This window comes from Monodon monoceros, unplaced genomic scaffold, assembly GCF_005190385.1.
Source record: "Monodon monoceros isolate NGI ecotype Baffin Bay Population unplaced genomic scaffold, NGI_Narwhal_1 Super_Scaffold_20, whole genome shotgun sequence".
Classification (NCBI taxonomy): domain Eukaryota; kingdom Metazoa; phylum Chordata; class Mammalia; order Artiodactyla; family Monodontidae; genus Monodon; species Monodon monoceros.
In genome coordinates this window covers 76,119,238-76,141,036 of record NW_021703777.1, presented here as the reverse complement: position 1 = coordinate 76,141,036, position 21,799 = coordinate 76,119,238, and the positions used below count along the sequence as shown (strand labels likewise).

At 35.1% G+C, this 21,799-nt stretch overlaps 1 protein-coding gene across 1 annotated transcript in view; it reads left to right on the top strand.

Annotated features, from left to right (window-relative positions):
- Window positions 1-1,552: 1,552 nt before the first annotated feature.
- The window catches only part of DTHD1 (death domain containing 1), a 70,171-nt gene continuing 49,924 nt past the window's right edge, over window positions 1,553-21,799 (top strand). Inside the window, 7 exon segments of the mRNA XM_029234712.1 lie at window positions 1,553-1,823; window positions 3,760-3,795; window positions 3,798-4,018; window positions 4,020-4,375; window positions 8,102-8,432; window positions 11,014-11,193; window positions 12,267-12,511. Of these exon segments, the coding sequence (XP_029090545.1) occupies window positions 1,553-1,823; window positions 3,760-3,795; window positions 3,798-4,018; window positions 4,020-4,375; window positions 8,102-8,432; window positions 11,014-11,193; window positions 12,267-12,511 (1,640 nt within the window).

Here is a 21,799-nt window from a genome sequence, read left to right as displayed (position 1 = left end):
AGTCATCTTTTCAGGTGCCTGCTTCTCTCCGAAGTCTCTCTGAAGTTCCCAGCATGTAGAGAGTGCCTGGCCCACAGCACATGCTACAGAAAGTTTTCAGAATCGGCATCAAATTAAAGCCACGTATGCATTATAATGCGAATTACACATATATTTCAGGCATTAAAGGAACAGAGGTCGCTGAAAAATAAGATTTCCACTAGAGAATGAGGCCGCACCCCGAACCTCACCCTCACCACCCCTCTTCGTACCGCTGCTCCTTTCCTTTTCCTTCAGCCTCTGCAGACCAAAAGCAGCTTGGGCAGTATTTTACGCCTGTGGTGGCATTCATTTTCTATTCCTTATTCAGTGGGTTTGTGTTTCCCCGTCTCCTCTTTCAGGTGTCTTGAGTGTGGCTCTAACAGGCCCAGTGCTTAAGATGAGATAAGGTGATGGCTGTGGGCAGGAGGGATTCGGGCTGTACTTTGGGAGCTTTCATTTCATTCCAGTGCCCCCGAGAGAACATGAGCCCGTCCGGAATGCACGGCCCTCTCCCTCCGGTGCCGTGTTCTCACTTATGAGAGGAGGGGATTGCAGAGGAAGAAGCAGGCTGCTCTGGGTTCCTCCGCGGACTCCGGGGCTCCGCCGGGTATCAGGTCCTGTGACGCCATGGTGTCATATAAAATGTGCCGACGAAGGAGCCAGCAGCAGTGAGAACGCGCTGTGACTATATTTTAATTACACATGGTGAAGATTCCTTGCTAGTTCAGAGAAAGCCACTCTTCAGATTTGCTTTCTGTTCGTGGAGGAGCATTTTATCCAATTAGAGAGAAATGATCAGAGAGGAAAGAGGCCAAGTACCTATCTCGATCTCACTGCAGACCTGCCATAGAAGAAGGTACTGATTAACCTAACAGAGCAGAGTGGTAATAGACTCTGCTCCAGCAGAGTAATATTTTTAAAATTCTTTATTATAAAAATGTTCTATGCTAACTAGAGAGAATTGTAAAGACCCCCACATGTAACCATATCCAGCTTAAACAATTATTAACTTACAGCCAACCTTATTTCATCTATACACTGCTCCCACACTCCCAGCTTATTTTGAAGCAATTCAGACAAAATATTAGTTCATTCATAAGTATTTTTGAGTTTCATATAGTTATTAGCGGTATTATTAAAAGAGTTCACCTTTGATTAATATACTCCTCATCCTACCTCAGAATCCATATTTTGTTGCCTCAAAACTTGAAAAGTATAGGAGGCTTCCATAGTACATCGAAAGCGTAAAACTTACATGGAAAGTGGGATTGTGTGAGGTAACTCCATCCCTGTGGTTAATCTATTCTGTCCACAGTGGCACCCATGGTGCAGGAACGCCCCTCCTTTGGTCACCTAGTAACTTTTCACTGGTCAACAAGAAGCTGAATAAACTATTATGTTGCAGGAAAGTGCTTGGCTAGCTGACTTGGATCATCTCCTAGATTTTAGAAGAAAAAAACCACAGCCAAGCTTGAATTTGCTAAACCTTTAGGCTTTGCTGTTAGGAAACATCCCACCTGTGGAGCATAAAATGGATACAGAAGACATAGGCTCAGGTAAACTAGGCCAAATATTGAAGCAGATTTGGAGACAAAACCTGATGCTAAAGCAGGAGCTCCTGGGTGAAGACCATTGTGAAGGGGCTGGCGGGGCCACTTGGATAGCCACAGTGGTCTTTCTGGGTCAAGAACTCAGTGAGGCCCTTCACCAACTCTTGGAACATACTGCAGGGACTCTGTGCTCCACCTAACAGCAGCTGTATGTACTGCTTGACAAAGAGAATTATTGTACCTGGAGACAAGGCAAGTATTTCCTTTATTCTTTCTCTAAGAAATATTGATTGAGTAGCCACTGTGAGAGCGCTAAGGAGCATACAAAAACCGGGATAGAGTCTCTGTCCACAAGGGACTAACAATTTAACATGGGAAATCAGTTAAGGCAATTGCACAATAATGCAAGGGACATTGAGGCTAATTCCATTAGAGACATAAAAGTGAAATGCGTTAAGTCTTCAGAAATAGGTGAGATTCCATTTTTAGAGTGGGGAATTTCACTAGCACAAATGCAGTAACTAACCTGAAGCTTAAGGAATGAATTGGATTTATGCAGCCAGAAACTGGGGGCCTTAAAGAGCATTCCAGCAGAGATGTTATTAGTAGGACCCAACACTTAGAAGTAGGAAAATATAGGATTAGTGTGAGGCAGGACAAGCAGTTTTTTCATATTGGAGTATGATACTCTATTTTTAGACTTATTTGAACTTGAACCTGTTAATTGAAAAAACACTGGGAAGAATGGGATGGGATGGGATATGAAATTAGACCCCACACACACACGAAGTGGGGTGCAGGTTCTTGGGAATAGGGCCAGTTATGGATGCGAAATACAGCATGGCAGGAAGAACATGGTATCTGATGTCTATGATCTCAGACAACAACAAGTTACTCTAGATAAGAAGATACGTGGCATCATCAAACCTAACTCTAAATAATGTAGTGTCAAGGCAAGCAGGCAGGTCTCATCAATCAGGAATCCAGATAACGTTAAGAAATTCAGTCTAGAGGGCAGACTGTGGACATGAGGGAAATCTGTCCAAAGGCAGCATGTCCTAGAGACCATCAGCTGGATCTCATAGCCAGGAATGGAATCTCTGGAGAGAACTGAATGTGGTCCTAGGCAACACAAATGATCATTCATGGAAAATGATGATGACTCAGCTACCGGAATAGGAGTTCAAAATAAAGACAGAGTCTCAGATACAAGACAAAAAAACAAGTTGTCAGAACTGGAGCCCAATGATAAGGCTAGACTAGTTAAAGGATGATTTACTGATGATTTTGAAAACACTGAGCTATAGGGCCTTAAATTACATATTCTTGAGTTCAGAATTGAATTCTAAAGATTGCAGAGTTGTTAAGCCTGTAAGAAGCCATCAGGTGACCCCAGCTGTGAGGAGCGGAGGAATGAACAAACAGGAAAATAATAAGAAATGGGGATGGAGTGAGAGATTATATCAGATCAGATCATGGTGACGGTTTACACCAGAGCAAAGAGGCTTCACTTGGTTTATTAGTCCTTGAGTAGCCAGGTTCTAATCAGAGGATTGATATAATTAGAGCTATTTTTGAAAGACTCATTTGAAAATTTCCAGTCATCACAAGTCCAGAAGGAGAAGTAGTATAAACCTAATCCAATCATAATAGCAAACAAAGTACCCAATAAAATACAGCACCTGCGTCAGCAGAAATAATGTGGCTTTGGTATGCCTGCTACCCAAGCCTCATCTGGAGAGCTCTGCTAAACTTTAGGTGAAGAATTATACGTGGATCATTGATAAACTGCATAGTACATTCAAAGAAGAAAAACAATTCTCAGAATCATACCAAATGAGGAATGACTGAGGGAGATATTGGCTTCAGTTGAATGGCATCTTATGGATGGGGGTCATGATACCTTTCTGCAAATATTCAAAGCATTTTCACAAGCAAGAGGGATTAGATTTAGTCTTTTCTACTATGTTAAAAAGCAATTTATCCCCAAGTTCTAGATGTGTTAAGAGAATTACAGTTGTGCAAATGACTTCTTCAGAAGGGAGGTAGGCTTAAAAGCCTAGTAAGGGTCTTTGTAGATTTCTAGGGTAATTTCTCCATATTTCATTACATGTCAGTGGAGAAACATAATTTGGTTTAGTTTTGTATTTACTCTTTTTAATGTGTCTCTGTGTGTATGTGTGTGTAGAAATCATTGCATTCGTAGATTGCCTCATGAAAAGAAGTAATATTTGGGGAGCACTGCTACATTTCTAAAGAAAGAAGAAAAGGAGATGTGTAATTTATGCGGCATGCATGATGAATGTACTCCACTGCAGACAATGTCCACCATTCAAGATATCAAAGCAACAGACATTGCTGCAAGAGGGGAACAAAATGTCATAGAAACAGCTACTGTTTCTCCCACAAATGGAGAGGAAAGTCATTACACAAACCAGGTTCAGTTAAAAAAAAAATAAAATACATAGGAGTTCAGAACTAGTGGGAAAATAAAACAATACATCATTGACGGGAGATGTAACAGGGCAAGAAGAGTCACAGAACAAAATGTTCCCAGATAATGCAGAAAATGAAGATGATAAACAAATAGAACACATGACTGTTGAGAACATAAATAGCAACAGGGAAGAGATGCATGACATAATCCAGACAAGAGAAAGAGAAATTCAAGAGATCTCAGAAAGCCAAAGTGAAGAGATTACCACATCCTCAACAACATGTGATATCTCCAGTGAATATGTGAATAGCCCTCTTCCCAGTGATTCAGAGAGTCTAAAGCAAAAGCATAACATCATGGAAAAGGAGTGAGTAAATACAATGTGAGAGGTGCTTGTATATTCCTGCTTATATGTGTGTTTCTACTTGTATATAAAACAATATTTATACATGAATAAAATTTTATATGTACATTTCAGATCTCCAAAAGATATTACAAATCAATAATTCAGTTTAAATTACTCCCATAAAAATGTTTATGGCTGCTATTAATAATATTGTTTGTTTCTTATAGTTTCAGGAAAAACATTAAAGGTTTCTTTAAAGGAAGAAAGAATTGACTGTATAAGAAAGTAGTTAAAATGGACAATTGTCGAGAACATGGACACGTTCCTAAATCACTACTCTTTAGGTTATCATAAGAAAAAACTAGGAGACTGCAGAGTTCAAATATTAGAAGAGAATTTCCAAGCCTCAGATTTATTTTATTTATATCCTCAAATGAATTCTCACATTTATCTTATTTATAAATCATCATAAATTCTTAACCTGTGGGTTAAGAACTCTGGGAGGGCTCATGGATAAGCTTCGGGAGGTTCTTAAAATTGAATGTATACTTTCACACCTATTTTATCTCCTTGGAGATGGTCCAGAGCTTTCACCAGATTCTCAAAGAGCCCATGATTTCGAAAAAATATGTTGAAACTGACTGATCTATTTTGTGAATTATCTCCCCTATACAAGGGGATAATAATCCATAATTGTCCAAATAAAATAAAATATTCACAAGCCATATTTTCACAGTAAAATTAAGACCCTTAGAAGGTAATGGGGAATAAAAAAAAAAAATCATTGGTTTGGGAGACAGACTTAAATTTATCTCCTGTTTTATTACTTACTAGTTCTGTGACCCTGGGCAACTTGTTTCATTTCTTAGCCCCATTTTCTTGTTTATAGAAATGATTGCTGGGATTATTTGGTAAGGTCAAAGGGGAAAATCACCTAAAGGGCCTGGCGCCTTGTTGCTTGGCAGGTGTTCACTCTCAGCTAAATATTAGTATGTTGATTTATTTCACCCCCAACAACCCTCACGTTCTCCACTCCCACACACCACCAAACTTCACTTATCCTGTGTCTGCTCTTTCAGAATACAATACCATTTCCAGGACAACAGAATGAATGAGTCTATGATCTCAGGCACGTCATTTTGCTCGCTTTGACCTTAGTTGTCTCATCTATAAAATGAAGAGGTTGAGCTGGTTTAGCTGTAAGGTTCCCTGCATATCTGAAAATCTAATGAATTCTATAGGTGTCACAGGAGTAATATTTAACCCGTGAAAGACCCCCCCTGGTGTGAAAGGCTTACTGCCCCTGCAAAACAACTATGAAAGTAGTCAATATGTGGTTGCCCATTTCACTTGAGAAAAACAATAACACTTCATATCCTCACATTCAGAAATGACTCAAAGCATCAACTAATGAGTCATTGCTGAACCACTCCCTCTAACACCTCCTTTAGGTGTTTCCTAGTTAGTGATTTCCTCTTTGTGGCATGCAAACCAATTTTGCTTGGCTTGCATGTTTCAGAAGATGACTACTCATTGCAATTCCTCAGGCTAGGAAGCCATCATGCCACAAGAAAGATGAGAGTCATAAATAAAACCTAGCTCACAATCTGTTGTGATTCCTCCCTGGAGAGCGTTTTGAAAAAAGCCTATCTCTTCCAGGGTAGTTGTCTTAGTGTATACAAAGGGAAACGACACTAGAATAAACCAATGTGATTATTTTAGTGGCTGGACTAGATCTATTTGATTAGGTCTAGGGGAAATGGAAGCATTTACAGGTCCCCTTGCCCTACTTCATCTGTCAGTCTTTTGCAAGAAGAGTGTATTGAGTTGGGTTTCCAGGGCACAAAAGAGAGTCGTTTTTGAAGTTATACAAGACTGGATCTGTAGTATTCCCCCAGCCTGAGAGCAAGAGACCAAGAGAGTGAGAGTAAGACCAAAAGGAAGGAAGGAAGGGAGGGAGAGAGGGAGGGAGGAAGGAGGAAAGGAGGGAGGAAAGAGGAAAGGAGGGAGGAAGGAAGGACAGAAGAAATTGAGGGAAACATATATAATGCAAAAGACGTAAACACACGCTCTACTGACTGCAATTTGTGGCTTTTATTTGGATTCAGATAAAAGAAACTAATTAAAAACAACAATGGGAAATTTGAACACTGTCTATTTTATGATATTAAAGATTTAAATTAATTTATGAATAAAGTAATGCTATGATGATTTAGAAAAAGACTGGATCATTGTATCCTATATTAAACAATGTATCTAATTTTCTGAAATACCTTTATCACCATGATCAGGGAAGACTCAAACAGACCCATGTGCTGGATAATTTTCTATTCCTTCTAACTTTATGGGTTCAGAATTGTAAATATAAATAAATAACCCTCCCTGAAATTTCAACATATTTTCTAGATTTCTGTGTTAAGGGGCACTATAGCATTCAATTTACTAATTGAAAAATAATTAAAAGCTGATTATTCTAGAACTTGATATTAATGCTGCATTTTATAAAGATCCTCTTATTTCTCTTTGACATTGTTTATATTTCAGTCATTTCACTGGTATGAAATGAGAAATAGTGAGAAGAGAGGAAATGCAAGCTGGTAGTTTTAATATAGAGAGCTAACATTTATTGAACACTCATTTATGTTAACCCACTATTATAAGAGGTTGAAATATTTTATCTCATTCAATCCTCACATTATTGTGAACCTGGTATTCATTTCAGTTCATAATGGATAAAGAAACCAGTGTTTTGGAATGATTTGAGGAAGTATGATATTATATTAGAAAGTTTGGGCTTTTGTGTTAAAGATAGATGGACTCATTTATTGATTCTACAACTTACCATCTGTGTGATCCTCAGCAAGTTAAAATTTCTAAACTTCAGTTTCTTTATCTGTAAAATAGTAATGACAGTAGTACCTGCCCATGGGTGAGTAGTACCTCATACCCATGGTGTGAGGATTTGAATGAAATAATGTATAGCCTAAAACCTGGTACATAGAAAGAGCTAAAATATTAGCTATTTTAATAATAATAGTTGATGTTAAAGGTCAAACAAATAGTAAGTGACTGATCTCAAAACTGAATTCAAATCTGTAAGACTCCAAAATCTTAGGCAAAGGTGATGGCACAAAAAGCAAGAGTAAAACCAATTGTCAAAATCAGTTTTTGGATTGATTCTTTGAGGACTGTAAATATTCTGTTTCTATTTACTTTGATTAAACATACATTCACAGTACTTTTGTACCTTTCTCTATTTTTCTTAAAAATGTAATAAACAATTCCAGTACCATATCTATACCTTTCCTCAAAATTTAGAAGACTATTCAGGCACTAGTACTTGGTTTATCAAGAAGCTTCAGCAATCTTCAGATTTATATTTGAAGTGAACAAAACAGGAATGAATCGTCTGCTTAAATAATAATAGTAATAACAATAGTAACAATAGCTTAATATATATAGTACTTTCTAAGTGCCAGGCACAGCTTTTTAATTACTTACTGTATAATAGTTCATTTAATTCTCAGTCTTCCTATGAGATAGGTATTATTTTATCATTATTTTACAGTTGAGGAAACTGAGGCATAGAGAGGTTAAGTATCTTGCCCAAGGTCACAGAGTTACTAAGTGGGAGAGCAGGGATTCATACCATGACAACGTGTCTCTAGAGCTTGTGCTCTTAGGCATTTCACTATACAGTCTATAAATCAAATATTTGAAAAAATGATGTCCTTTTTTCCCCTGCAGGTATCTTGATGTGCTGAGTGATGATACTGTCACCCAAGTGTCTTGTTATATTACAGCACCATCCTATGTTCTACAACATCTAGAATGCCGGATAATTAAGAACATGAGTTCTTTAATAGTGAGTGATAATGAAGAATTGGTCAGCAATGTTATCACTGTAGAGTGCTCAGATATGGAAAAGAGAATTCCATTTCCAATATGCATTGCAATTCCATTTACTGAACGTTACAGGGGAAATTACAGAGACATCATGGTGAAAGTGTCTGATGTAGACCTTCAATCAAGTTACCTGACTCCAAATTCACTGGAAGGAATGAGAGAAAGTTACAAGGTTGGTAAATCCTTGACTACACATACATTTGCTGTTTGACTTCTAACTATTACTCAGACTACCAGATCATAGTACAGATACAATTATTCCATTGGTATAAAATGGAAGGGTTGATAAGATTTATGCCGGTGAATTCATGTGTTTTTGTTTTGTTTTGTTTTGTTTTGTTTTGCTATCCATAAAGATAAAAGAGCAGAGCTTATTGGTCAAATTTGGGAGTGAAGAACTTGAGTCTAGGACCCAGCAAGTGTTATATTTTTGCCTGGTAAGCAAAGCCAACATCATGGTTTAATTAGCTTCACACCTTAGACTAGCTTTAGACTAACATTTCTAATGGGATGGACCTCTGTCTAAATTTAAGAATTCTAGGATCCCCAGATGACGTTAGCTTTATTTTTATCACTCATGGGTTGGAAAAATATGTAAAAACAACAATTTGTGTGTGTGTGTGTGTGTGTTTGTATGCCTTGAGATAGTTATTAAGTCTAGTTATTAGTCTGTACGTGGAAAACAGTATATGTGGTAGTTAGGATGTGGGTTGTCGCGGAAGATTGGCTGGGTCTGAAGTTTGGTTCCTACACTTGCCTGCTATGTGAACTTGAGTAAATTATGTAACCTTGATATGACTCAATTTTTTTCATCTAAAAAATGAATACAATAATAGTGTCTACCTGATAGGGCAATAAGGATTAAATGAGAAAAAACACTTAAGAAGATAAAAGGAAGTCTATAAACACATGTTAGTTAATAAATTATCTTTTTCATGGTAAACTTTCTTATAATAACTCTGAAGCCATCCATGGCGACAAGTTCATATGTTTTGAAGAAAGAATATATACATAATTATTAAACTTAGCATAGAGCTGATGGGAGTTAAAGTTTAAGGTTCTTCTGTGGATCACTGAACTTATTTTTAAATAATTAAAATATTTGTCTTTTCAGCTTTATATCATTATTTGAAGAAGAGGGCAGGGAATAAATGTTAAAAAAAAAAAGCCACACATGCAAACAATTCTTTTTAATTTATCTCTTCTGATTTGGGTCTTTTCTGAGTTACAAACAAAGTTATACAGTTGAATATGAAAACTAAGCCTGTTCTAATTATGCCAATTCATGCAACGAAAACATTTTATATTTAGTCTAGGAAGTCTGTAAGTATAATAGTCTAGTTATCATTGCCCTTACGTGTGGCTTTTTAATCTTGACCCATCTGTGTGACTATCATAATAAAAACAAAAACAGTTCATAGCACATATGCTTTTCACCAAATGGGTATACAAGGTGATTAGTAAATAGAAAATGCAAAAGAAAAAAATAAGAGAGCCATTGTTTACTGAAAAAAATAAAAGCATATACTTTTCTTTCATAGTTTTCTAATGGTTGTTATCCCTATATTTAGCTCAAGAAAAATTAAACTCTAGGTTCCTTCCAAATTTTTATGTGGTTCATACAACATTTAAGAATTCTAATTCTGGAGTCAGACAAACCATCATCAGAGTTCTGCTCGTGACACTCCCCTGCTTAAAAACCCTTCCATTTCCCCAGAACCTACCAAATGTACTCTAACTGCATGGCAACCATAATGAGTTCCCAGAAAACCTTTCTTTCTTACCTCTCACAATTTTCCCTCTGGCCAATTAAGAAGATCCATCATGCCCTGAATTTTCCCAACAACGGATTCATGACAAGACATTGTGAAATCTCTTCCTTAATCAGTTTTCAAATGATAGATTATTTTCCATTGTTACTGTCCCTGAAATGTTTGTGTGTGTTTCTGCATGAATATCCTCTCATGCCTGGGTGGAGCCCAGCTGATGTTTAGGGAAGCATGAATAGACCAGATTACTTCTAAGTCTTCCTCTTCATTTTAAGCTTTGGTGATTATATGAGTAGATAATTTTGTTTTCATTTATGTACTCAATTCCTTTTTTGTGATAAAAAAGCTTGAATATGTCCCTGCATATATGCATTCCAAATTTAAATGTCACTATATAAAAAAGAAACACAAATGTGTCTCTTTGCAATCATATGCTCCCCCTGCATGGAAGAGAGAAATAGAGAAAATGACTTTATCAAGAGATTGTGAATTGTCAGCAGGAAGAATTTGCTGATAGTATAGGTGCTGTAAGATTTGTGTAAACTACCCAAATGATGAAATTTTTCAGTCCTTGGAATTCCTAAAACATTGTTAAATCTTCTGGATAAAGGGCAATATTTAAAGTCCAAGTCCAGGATAGGATTCCAGATATAATTAGTATTTGTGAAAACACTAAATGTGATTGCCCATTGTCCGTTTACCTTTTGTGGGGAATAATTTAAATTTAAAAATACATTTATTTCTCTCTTTTCTATCATGTAGTTCAAATTTGAGAAACTCCTAGTATCTGCTTCTACTTGATCTCATGAAAGGACCATCCATTTGGGGTTAATGAAGTAATTCTCAATTGTGGGGGATTACAGGGACAGCATATAGTTGTTGTTTTTTCCCACGGCCAGAGAATATGTACAGCATGTACTTCCAGAGCAATGCACTATTAATATCCTTTAATGTCATTGTCTTAATGTCCTTAAATCCACACAGGTGACCTGTGCTGAAGTGAAAGTTTATAAGTTGGGTATCTTTTCTCTTGTGTCTTGTTTAAAGAAAGAGTCCTTTACAGTAACAAAGAAAGGCCTTACTCTTAAGCCAAGCATGGATTCTCAAATATCCTTAAATTACCCTCCAGGAGTTTTCAGCTCACCAGTACTTGTACAAATAAAGGTAAATATTAAAAACTGGTGAGTTTCTTCTCCTAGATTTTGTGGGTCATCAAACATCATCCGAAAAGGATTGAGAAGATACAAATATTTAATATAACAGTAAATGAATTCTTATACTTTTAATAACCTAACTTACAGTGTCATCATTGATATAGTGATGATTTGGAGCATATTAAATCTCATTCCAAAATAAATCCCTGCCTTATTTTAAAGCTTTTTCTAGCTAATTTTTTGTGTTGTTTTATTTATGATATTTGTTGACAAAAACAAATGTTGAGTATCTATGATAGAATTAATGCCAGACATTGGGACTTTCGTATGATTCAAGATTTCCACCTGAGAGGATGGTTAAAAGAAAGGCTAATCAATTAAAATACTTATGATTGTAAATATTTGGTTATATTTAATTATTAAACAGTACTTTTCTGGGATGAGAACTTAATACATACAAACATTATTTACAAGGTGTACAATGACATATCAATGTACATTTTAGAAGACATAGTTCCTCAATATTTCCTTCTAGCCTAACTCTCCCTCATGCTCTCCTAGTTTCTCCCAGTTGTTACCATAAGTGGTAAGCAAAGAAGAAAAGTTAGGAAGAAATCATATTATGTACAATTTATTCAAGAATATTTTCCATAAACTTTGAAATTTTGGAATCATGTTAGCTATTTTTATCAGCCATTCTTATGTGAGAGGAAACAAATAAATATAGTCTTGTTTTTCTAGTTTCTGAAGATCACTTGATCTAACAATAGTTCTAATTAGGAATTATATAAAATGTCTATTTTGTTTTCTAGGTCATTTTTTTGCCTACAGTTAAGAGTGTTTCTCAGTTATTTATAACATAGAGCAAGGAACCTAGATTTCAGAAAGACTTTGTAAAAAGAAGACCAAATCCTGTGATCTTTTATAAATTAATATACTGTAGATTCCAGCTAACAATGTAGAGAAAAATGTATAAAACTATGTTCTATTAAATTTTCAGGAAATTGACTTAGAAATGTGCTGATACTTTGTATCTTCTGCTATTAAAATATAGGAATATATATCTATTTTTTCTTTGTATAGGTCCAACCAATTGACCCATCTCTGGTGGCATATTTAAAAACTCAGCAAGATACTTCCTACTCAGTACTATCCACAAGCCCTCTGATTCATGTTCAGCACCCATCAATACATCTTTTCCAGAAGCCAATCACTGTATTCCTACCTTGCTCTCCACACCCTGATAAAAAAAATCTTGGGTCTGAGATAGATCATAAAAGAACAGGTAGTGCCACAACAAACAGAATCATACCTTTATACCTCAACTGGTGAGTTAGACCCTAATGTCTCTAGTTGACTTGATGGTAAACAAAGAAACTTAAATGATTAAAAGTATAATCAGATGTATTTAAATATCAGTATTGAAATATGATGAAATATTTTTAATATGGAAATAAAATGTTGTGTATCCAGAAGGGTAATGATTTTAGCTGTAACGGGTTGAAATATGATGAAATATTTTTAATATGGAAATAATCAGTATTGAAATATCAGTATTGAAATATGATGAAATATTTTTAATATGGAAATAAAATGTTGTGTATCCAGAAGGGTAATGATTTTAGCTGTAACGGGTTCACAAGTATGCTATGTGAAAAGATTGACACAAAAGAGATAAAATCAATCCTTATTTTCAAAAAATTTATGATATGGTTAATTACAAAGATGTGATATGATGATTGTAATTTCTATGTTTAAGAGCATTCCGTTGATGTGGGAAAAGATTAACCTGATCTTTTTAAACATAAATTAAATTTGAGTCTCTCTCTCTCTCTCTCTATATATATATATATATAATATATATATATATATATTTTTTTTTTTGGTATGCGGGCCTCTCACTGTTGTGGCCTCTCCCGTTGTGGAGCACAGGCTCCGGACGCTCAGGCTCAGGGGCCATGGCTCATGGGCCCAGCCGCTCCACGGCATGTGGGATTTTCCCAGACCGGGGCATGAACCCGTGTCCCCTGCATCGGCAGGCAGTAAATTTGAGTCTATATTTGCCATATAGGCAGTTTCCTTTCTCTCCTAATTTTTATAATTCAAAAAAATCCCCACAAATAAGACTAATATACATATTGAGTTACCAGCCAGAAATGAAATCAGAAATGAGATGTTAACAACAAATAGGATACACTGAATAATAGTAACCCTGATCTTATTTTCTGTCCTTTCATTTAATATTTACTTTTCTTTCCTAATAAGAAATGTAGAAGGGGACCTTTCTATTCTTTGGTACTGAAGGGAATTTTTTTTTCTTTGAAAAAACATCAGAGGGAGAAACAAGTTCAGAAAGAAATAAAAATTATTATTAATTGAGAAGTTACTATTTGCCAGGTTCCTTATGTACATTATCTCATCCAATCTCCCCACCACCCTACCTTCATTTTATCAGTGAGAAGTCTGAAACTCAATGAGATTAAGAACTTGTACAGTTATCCCCAGGTTCCACATCTGAGGATTCAACCTACTGTGGGTTGATAATATTTTTTTTAAATTCTAGCAAGTTCCTGACAGTAAAACTTGAATTTGCCATGCACTGGCAACTATTTACATACCATTTACATTGTATTAAGTATTGTAAGTAATCTTGAGATAATTAAAGTATATGGGAAGACGTGTGTAGGTTATATGCAAAGACTACGCCATTTTACATAAGAGACTTGAGCATCCACAGATTTTGGTACCTCTGGGGGTCCTAGAAGCAATCTCTTGCATCTGGATACCAGGGAAGGACTGTACGTGAGAAGCGTGCAAGCTTGGTCTGGACTCAACATATCTCTATTCCTAATCATGACTCTATGTAGCCATCATCTATTTAGTTTGAGGCTGCAAGACTAGAAACAGAGAAGTGGATTATTTGCTCTTTACCACTGTTTCTAATTTAGGAAGCTGACAATAGTAGAACATTGGGTTGTGGCTAGGGGATGAAGTTAAACTTTCCCTAGTATTAGGTAAGTGAGAGAGAACATAGAAATATAGACATGATCCATTTGTACCTGCTTTTGCTACTTGGGATATATATATATCTCCCAATTGGCACTGAGTTAATCCATGTTCCTGTATATCATGGTAAGGTAAGATTTAAAACCGGAAATATCCTGGAGCTTCCTATTTAAATGTATTAGTCTAACAGATTAAGACATTCTCTTTCAAAAGCCCCTAAAATATATAGAAATATGTACTTCATATACACATACATTTTATATGTATATATACATATATATATTAAAGATGAGAGCTTTACTCTAAAAATTTATTCTGACTGGTCACCTATTGCTAGAATCTAGTATTTCTACTGTCTATAGAGTAGATTGCAAAGGATTAATAAAAATAATTTGTGCCTGACATGTACTTTACATCATAAAACAAAGCAGTTCTATTTCACAGAAAGATAATAGAAAACCAATTTGCCTGTCCCTGATTGTTGATCCCATAGTCTGTATATACCAATGAGAATAAAAATGTATCCCTGTAATACACAGATATCATTTGTGGAAGTGACTAGATCAGTGTTTCTTTGCCTCTCCTTTGCTGTATTTCCATATCCCTCAGAAACAACAGGGCAGAATGTGGAAAGAAATTAGAGGCAGTGTATTGCATTGTCAAAAATGAAATTGCCAAAAGTATAGGGATAATGATAGAGGCGATAAGATCTCTAAAAGATATGCATGCTGAGTGTGGCACATTTTCATACACTTAGTCGACTCAAAGCATTGTAAATCCAATCAGCACAGATAGGAGAAGGTTACACCTTCCTCCAGAGAAATTATACTCAGTAAAAATGACTAGACACTGAAAATTGGTTTAGAAATTATGCACATGGATCTGCCCTCTAGATCTAAGAAAGAGATTCAAACAGCAACCAAATTGAAAGTGGGCAGAAAAATATTTTCAAGGATAAGAAAAAACCCAAGTCCTCCATGATGTCTTAAGGAAAAAAAAAATCAATACCAATCAGTACCAAGACTTCAACAGAAGAACAAAAATAACAAAAAACAAACTATAGAAATAAGGAAAGAGAATGTTATCCTGACATTTCACAGTAATTTGAATAATGAGAAACACAGTTACCTGGAGGATTTTATAGAAATCTATTTTGTAAGTTTAAGTAGTATTCAATAAGCAAAATTTCTAAGAAACAGAAAGCCATCAGGATAGACCAGGAAAAGAATGAAGAACAACAGGATGAGATACAAAGATAAAAAGCTCAGATGAAAAGTCACCAAGGTATGATAAGGACTCATCTGAAGTGATGTAACCTAATAATTATAAGTACCATTGAAAGAGACCAAAACAATCATACAAGAAGCAACAATCAAAGGCATGAAAATGTGATTTTCTGATGTTGATTAAAACCTTGAGTTAGAAAGTGTTGATTTCAAAATTTATGAAAAAAACCCCTATACTTAGATAAAACATGGCAAATTGAAATGTACATTTAAATAAAACATAATTCTATAAGCATCCATTCAGCACAAACAGATTAAGAAGGAATAAAATCAGTCTAGACCTAGGTTCATTCTTTGCAGCATGAAATATCAAGGAAAAATGGACTAAAGCCTTCAAAGATTTGAAGGGAAGATGTTGTGGAATTAGGGTTTTCATCTAACAAACAAGTTTTCTTCTTTTTTTAATACAAGGGCTCACAAAATGTACAACTCACTTGTTCTTAACAAAATAAATAAATAGATAAAATTAATGAGCTAAGGATAAAATAAAATTTAAGAAATCAAGAATAGGAGAGTAATTCTTATTTTCAAATATCTGGTATTGAATATAAATAATATAAAAGCAAAAGAAAAAGTAAAAATTCACATGGCAAAGTGGCAACAGAAAGAAAACAGCATGGTGACATCAAAGAGAAAATATCATATAAATAAAATCATCAGTTATATTAAATAAATATAAATGGGTTAAACAATTTATTCTGTTGTCCACCTTAATGTTAAATATTTTTAATACTTTATATGCTGTATTTGCAGAGGTTTCCTTAGATTTATTATATATTTTACCAATTTTACTGTCAATTGTTTAAGCTATTCATTTTATTAATTAAAATTCTCATTTCTAAAAGGCTATTGCTATATTTTAAAGGTCTTAAGAAAACTTTTCCCAAGGTACTCTGTTTTTACATTATGCTTCCTATTTCTTCTTTTATTCCTTTAATCATTGTAAACACTTTTTTTTTAAGTTTCATTCAGATTATTCTATCATCTATGAGCATGCTGTTAACTATGTTATCTATTACCATGGTTAATCTAGTAAACTATCATTCTAATTCCATTCTATGACTCTTAGCCTTAGAAATTCATTTCTGAGTATTGATTATAGTTTTTGATCAGATCAGCTTTTCTTCTTCCCTTCCCTTCCACCCAGAGCAGCTTCTGTGTGCTTCTTTGTTGCTTTCTTGAGCTAGTGTTCAAAGGGATTTTGGTTGTTTTTGTTGTTTCTCATTTCATAGCCAGAGCTGCCCTTTGGGGATTCCAGTTTTTTGACTGAGTTAGTTCCAGCTGACAGCTGGAGGCTGTATCTAATGTGCCTGAGTACATGTTAGGCTCTAGACTGCACACATCTGGTGTGTGTGCATGGTTGGTGGTGGGGAGCAGGCTGATGGGGATGGGAGGATTCATAGATTCAGTCCCTCACATTCCCAAGAGAGGAAAGAGGATTCTAGCTTTTTGAGATTTTTTTTTCCCAGATCTAGGAGATTTTCTTTCCAGCTTTTGAGTTCCTTCAAATTGTGTGTGTGTGTGTGTGTGTGTGTGTGTGTGTGTGACATTTCATCCAGCATTCTAAGATTGCCATTTGTCATCAATTCAACTAGCCAGTGTCAATTTCTTTTTTCTTCTCCATTTCTTTGCCTTAGTACATCATCTCTTCACTTTTTCTACCATGTTTAGCTGAAGAACTCTCATTTATTCTATAAGCTGAAGCTCAGCTCTTTCCTTATCTGTCAAGACAGTCTCTGATCTCCAGGAGGGATTGAACACTCCTCTCTTTGTGCCAGCCCTATTCTTTTGTACATCCTAAATCACACCACAGTGTTATTAAATTCCCTTTTCCATTTATCATCCCTCAGCATAATTATAACATAGTTGGTGCTATGTTGAATTAGGTGAATTAAATAAATTAATGAGTAAATTTGTAGAAAAGTAAATTGTGTCATTAATTTTCTATACTTTCTGACAATACTAAATTGATAAGTTATAATATGCTCTGTTGCTATTAGAGCTAGACATGGGCGGTGCATTTTCCCCATCCAGTGTAGCATAAAACAATTAAATGAGAACGTACATGAACTATTTATTTAACATTCTTTCATCAAAGAGTGAAAGCCAGTTGAACATTTTCTGTGGAAATAGAAACACAATGAAGCAATCCATACCTCAGAAGATAAAAAAGATAAAAACGATTTGAGGCCAAAACATAGTTTGAATATAAAGAATAAAAGGTCTTTGTTGCAGTTCATTCTTTCATGTGTAAATGATTTCTGGGGAAAAGATGAGAGTTATTTAATTATCAGCCAGAAAAGATTTCTTGACAGTAATGAAAGGAGAAATTAATTTCTTAAATAGAAACTTATTCCATATTATGCAAGAAATATTTTAGAGAGTTAGATGGGAAATTTTTTGCATGAAAAATGCCATTTCTATATAATGCTATTGGTTTTAAGATCAGTTTATTAAAATGTAATATGTGAGTCATACACAAGAATATTTGTACAATATATGCATCATATCACAAAAAATAATAAAATGGAGAAACTGGTAAAGCTACCACATAACTTAAGAAATTAGATGTTATCAATACAATTACATCTCCTTACTTATCTCTCCCCATCCCATCCCTTACCTTGCTACCCTAATTGCTCTTCATCTTCACCAAAGTTAACCACTACTAGGAAATTATGAATCATTCCTTTGCTTTTATTTTTTATTTTTATAAATAAATAAATATATATATATATATATTGTGTGTGGTACGCGGGCCTCTCACTGTTGTGGCCTCTCCCGTTGGGGAGCACAGGCTCCGGATGCACAGGCTCAGCGGCCATGGCTCACGGGCCCAGCCACTCTGCGGTATGTGGGATCTTCCCAGACCGGGGCACGAACCCGTGTCCCCTGCATCGGCAGGCGGACTCTCAACCACTGCACCACCAGGGAAGCCCCAATATATTTTTATTCATCACTATACAATACCTTGTTTGGTTTTGTTTGTGCTTACCGTTTGTAAAATTGGTACCCTACTGTGTATAGTCTTATAGTCTTGCTTTTCCATTTATAATTGTGTAAAGTTCATTTTCACTTCTATATAATATTTTATTGAATAACTTTGTATTTTATTTACCAGTGTTCTTACTGATGGACATTTGGGTAATTTTTTTTGCTAAAATGAATAGTACTATTATGATTATTCTTCACTCAAAGTGTATTTGTGTAAGCACTTCTTTAGAGTATCTACCTAGAAGTCATGTTCAGTCATAGGGTATGCACATGTACAATTTTACAAGTTTTACGAACTGGTAGAACTAAATTTCATGCTCCCACTATTGCTTTTTATCTTTTCTAGCCTTGCATATTGTCAGATTTTGTAATTTGGAAAATTTAATAGACGTAAAATGGATCTCATGTGGTTTTAATCTGCAATGCTCTGATTACAATGAAGGTGACATCTTTCATAATGGCTTTTGTTAGACATTGTGTTTTCTTATATGTGAGGTATCTTAATTTCTTTGCTCATTTTTGAACTTTTTACATTGATTTGTAGGATTGTTTATGGTCTCAGTGTTAATCCTTTGCCAGTTTGTGGTCTGTATTTTTATATTTATGTGACAGATTTATCATGTTTTTCTTTTATGATCAGTGCTTTTTGCCCAGTCCTAAAATACTTATATCTCCTAAATTATAAAAATGGTCCTCTTTTTTATCTTATAATTTTAAAGGTTTGAATTTCAAGGAAGTCTTTGATCCATCTGATATTGAATTTTATATACAGTGTGAGGTAGGAATTCTTTTTTTCCATGTGGATAACATTTTACCAGCATGATTTATTGAACGATTCTTTCTTTCCCTAACAATCTGCAAAGCCTCCTCTGTCACATAACTAGTTTTCTTTTTCTGAGCTCTCCCATTGGTTAGTCTTTTTACATAGTTCTGAGCCAATCTAACACCGTCATAGTTATTAAGGCTTTGTAATTAAAAGGTCAATATCTGATAGGTAAGCCATATCATATTCTTTTTATTCAGGAGAATTTTTGTTTCTGTTTATCTTGAAACTTTCCCATTCATATAAAATAGAATCAGTTTGTTAAGGTCCGCAAGAACAAACTCTGTTAGGATTTTGCTAGTAATTTCCTCTGACGTATGGGTCAATTTGGAGAAAAATGACATCTTTAGCATATTAAGTCTTTAAATCTGTTACCTATAATACATGCTTCAATTTGTGTAGTTTTATAATGTCTTTCAATGAAGTGTTATCAAAGTCCCACATATGTACTACACACGCTTTGCTAGGCTTATTCCTAGATACCTTATAGTTTTAACTGCTATTATAAATGGTATGCAAAATGTTTGTTTTCTCATAAAAATATATATATATATATATATATGAATGCATTAGATTTTTCTGCAGTGGTATTGAAGCCAGCTGCCTTTCTAAACCTTCTCATTATTTCTAATATTTGTTTTCGAGAATTCCTTCAAGTTTTCTATGTAAACTCTTGCATCAACTTTAAGCAATGAAAGTTTTGATTTTCCTTCCAGTCAGCATGTTTATGTATTTAATCCATTTTGAGTTAATTTTTGCATGTGGTATGAGATAAGTCCAATTTCATTCTGCATATGAATATCCAGTTTTCCCCAAACCATTTATTGAATAGGGTAGCCTTTCCCCATTGTGTGTTCTTGGTATTCTTGTAGAAGATCAGAGTTGGCTATAGATGTGTGGATTTATTTCTAGGCTCTCTACTCTGTTCCATTGGTCTTTATGTTTGTTTTTATGCCAGTACCATACTGTTGTTACTGTAGCTTTGTGATATATTTTGAAATCAGGACATGTGATGCCCCCAGCTTTGTTCTTACTCAAGATTGCTTACTCAGGGTCTTTTTTGGTTCTATATGAATTTTAGAAAATTTTTTTCTATTTCTATAAAGAGTACCATTGGGATTTTGATAGGGATTGTATTGAATCTATAGATCACCTTGGGTAGTATGGAATATTAATTCTTCCAATCCATGAGCATTTGTTTGTATATTGTTTTTCTTGAAATAGAATTTTGCTGTGTGTTTCAGTTATCTATTTCTTCATATCAAACTGTTCCAAACAACAGCCATTTTACTAGTTCTCCTGATTCTGTGGGTTGTTTGGGGTCTCAGTTGGACTGTTCTTTGGTTTATCTTGCCTAGGGTCTGTTATGCATTGCAGTAAGATGGTGCTGAGTCTGGGAAGTCCAAGACGGGTTTATTCACATGTCTGGAGCCCTGGCAGTGGTAGCTGGAAGCCTGGACTCCGCTGGTATGCTGAAATGGCTGGGCCTCGTTCTCTCTCCAGGTAGTCTCAAGGTCTCTTTCTTTCCACCTGACTTCTCCTTATGGCCTCTTTCTGTCATGGGTTCTTTCCAGAAGAATAGCTGGACTACTGACATGGATGATCAGGGCTTTCAAAAGTACAAAAGCAGACATTGCCAGGCTTTCTTAATTTTTAAGCCCGTAGTTATCAGATCACCATTTCTGAAATATTCTATTGATTGAAGCCAGTCTCGGAACTGTCTCTAGTTCATTGTGGGAGAGTGCTACACAGTGACATGAATATTGAGAGGTATGGTTAGTATCTCTGGAGACCAGCTACTGATCTGGCTTAAGATCCTTGATTTATATTGATTTTTTCCTCATTTCTTTGGGGATATTATGCCACTGTTCATGGACTTAATTATCGATGCCGTGAAGATCTCAGCAAATTTTATTTTCATAACTTTTTGGGTGATCTGCTTTATTTGCTGGCTGTTTTTAATATCTTTTCTTTGTACTTGGATTTCTGAATTTTTCTATGATGTATCTAGATGTAAATTTTAAACACTTTTTCTGAATACAGTACATTATGCTTTCTGAATAAGTGGATTTACATTTTTTTTAGATTTAAAAAATAAATTTTATTGCTTTTAGACCTTCCTGTAACTACTTATTCATTTGTGTTTTTGAAGGACTTTATTTACTTATTTAAATGAAAGATTTTTTAAAATTCTATAGTGCTTCACAATTTTAAAAAGTTTCACACACATGATTTCATATAATCCCATAATAACCCTTTCTTCCCCTACCCCTACTTTGTCCCTCCCTGCTTCCCTTTCCCCACTGGTTTCTTCTCTATATCTGTTAGTCTGCTTCTTTTTTGTTTTATTCACTAGTTTGTTGTATTTTTCAGATTCCACGTATAAATGCTATCATACAGCATTTTCACATTTCTGAAAAATTCTTATATGTTTTCTAATCAAATATTGCCTCACCTCCATTTTATGTACTCCATACTTCTGGATTTCCAATGAGATGTATATTAGG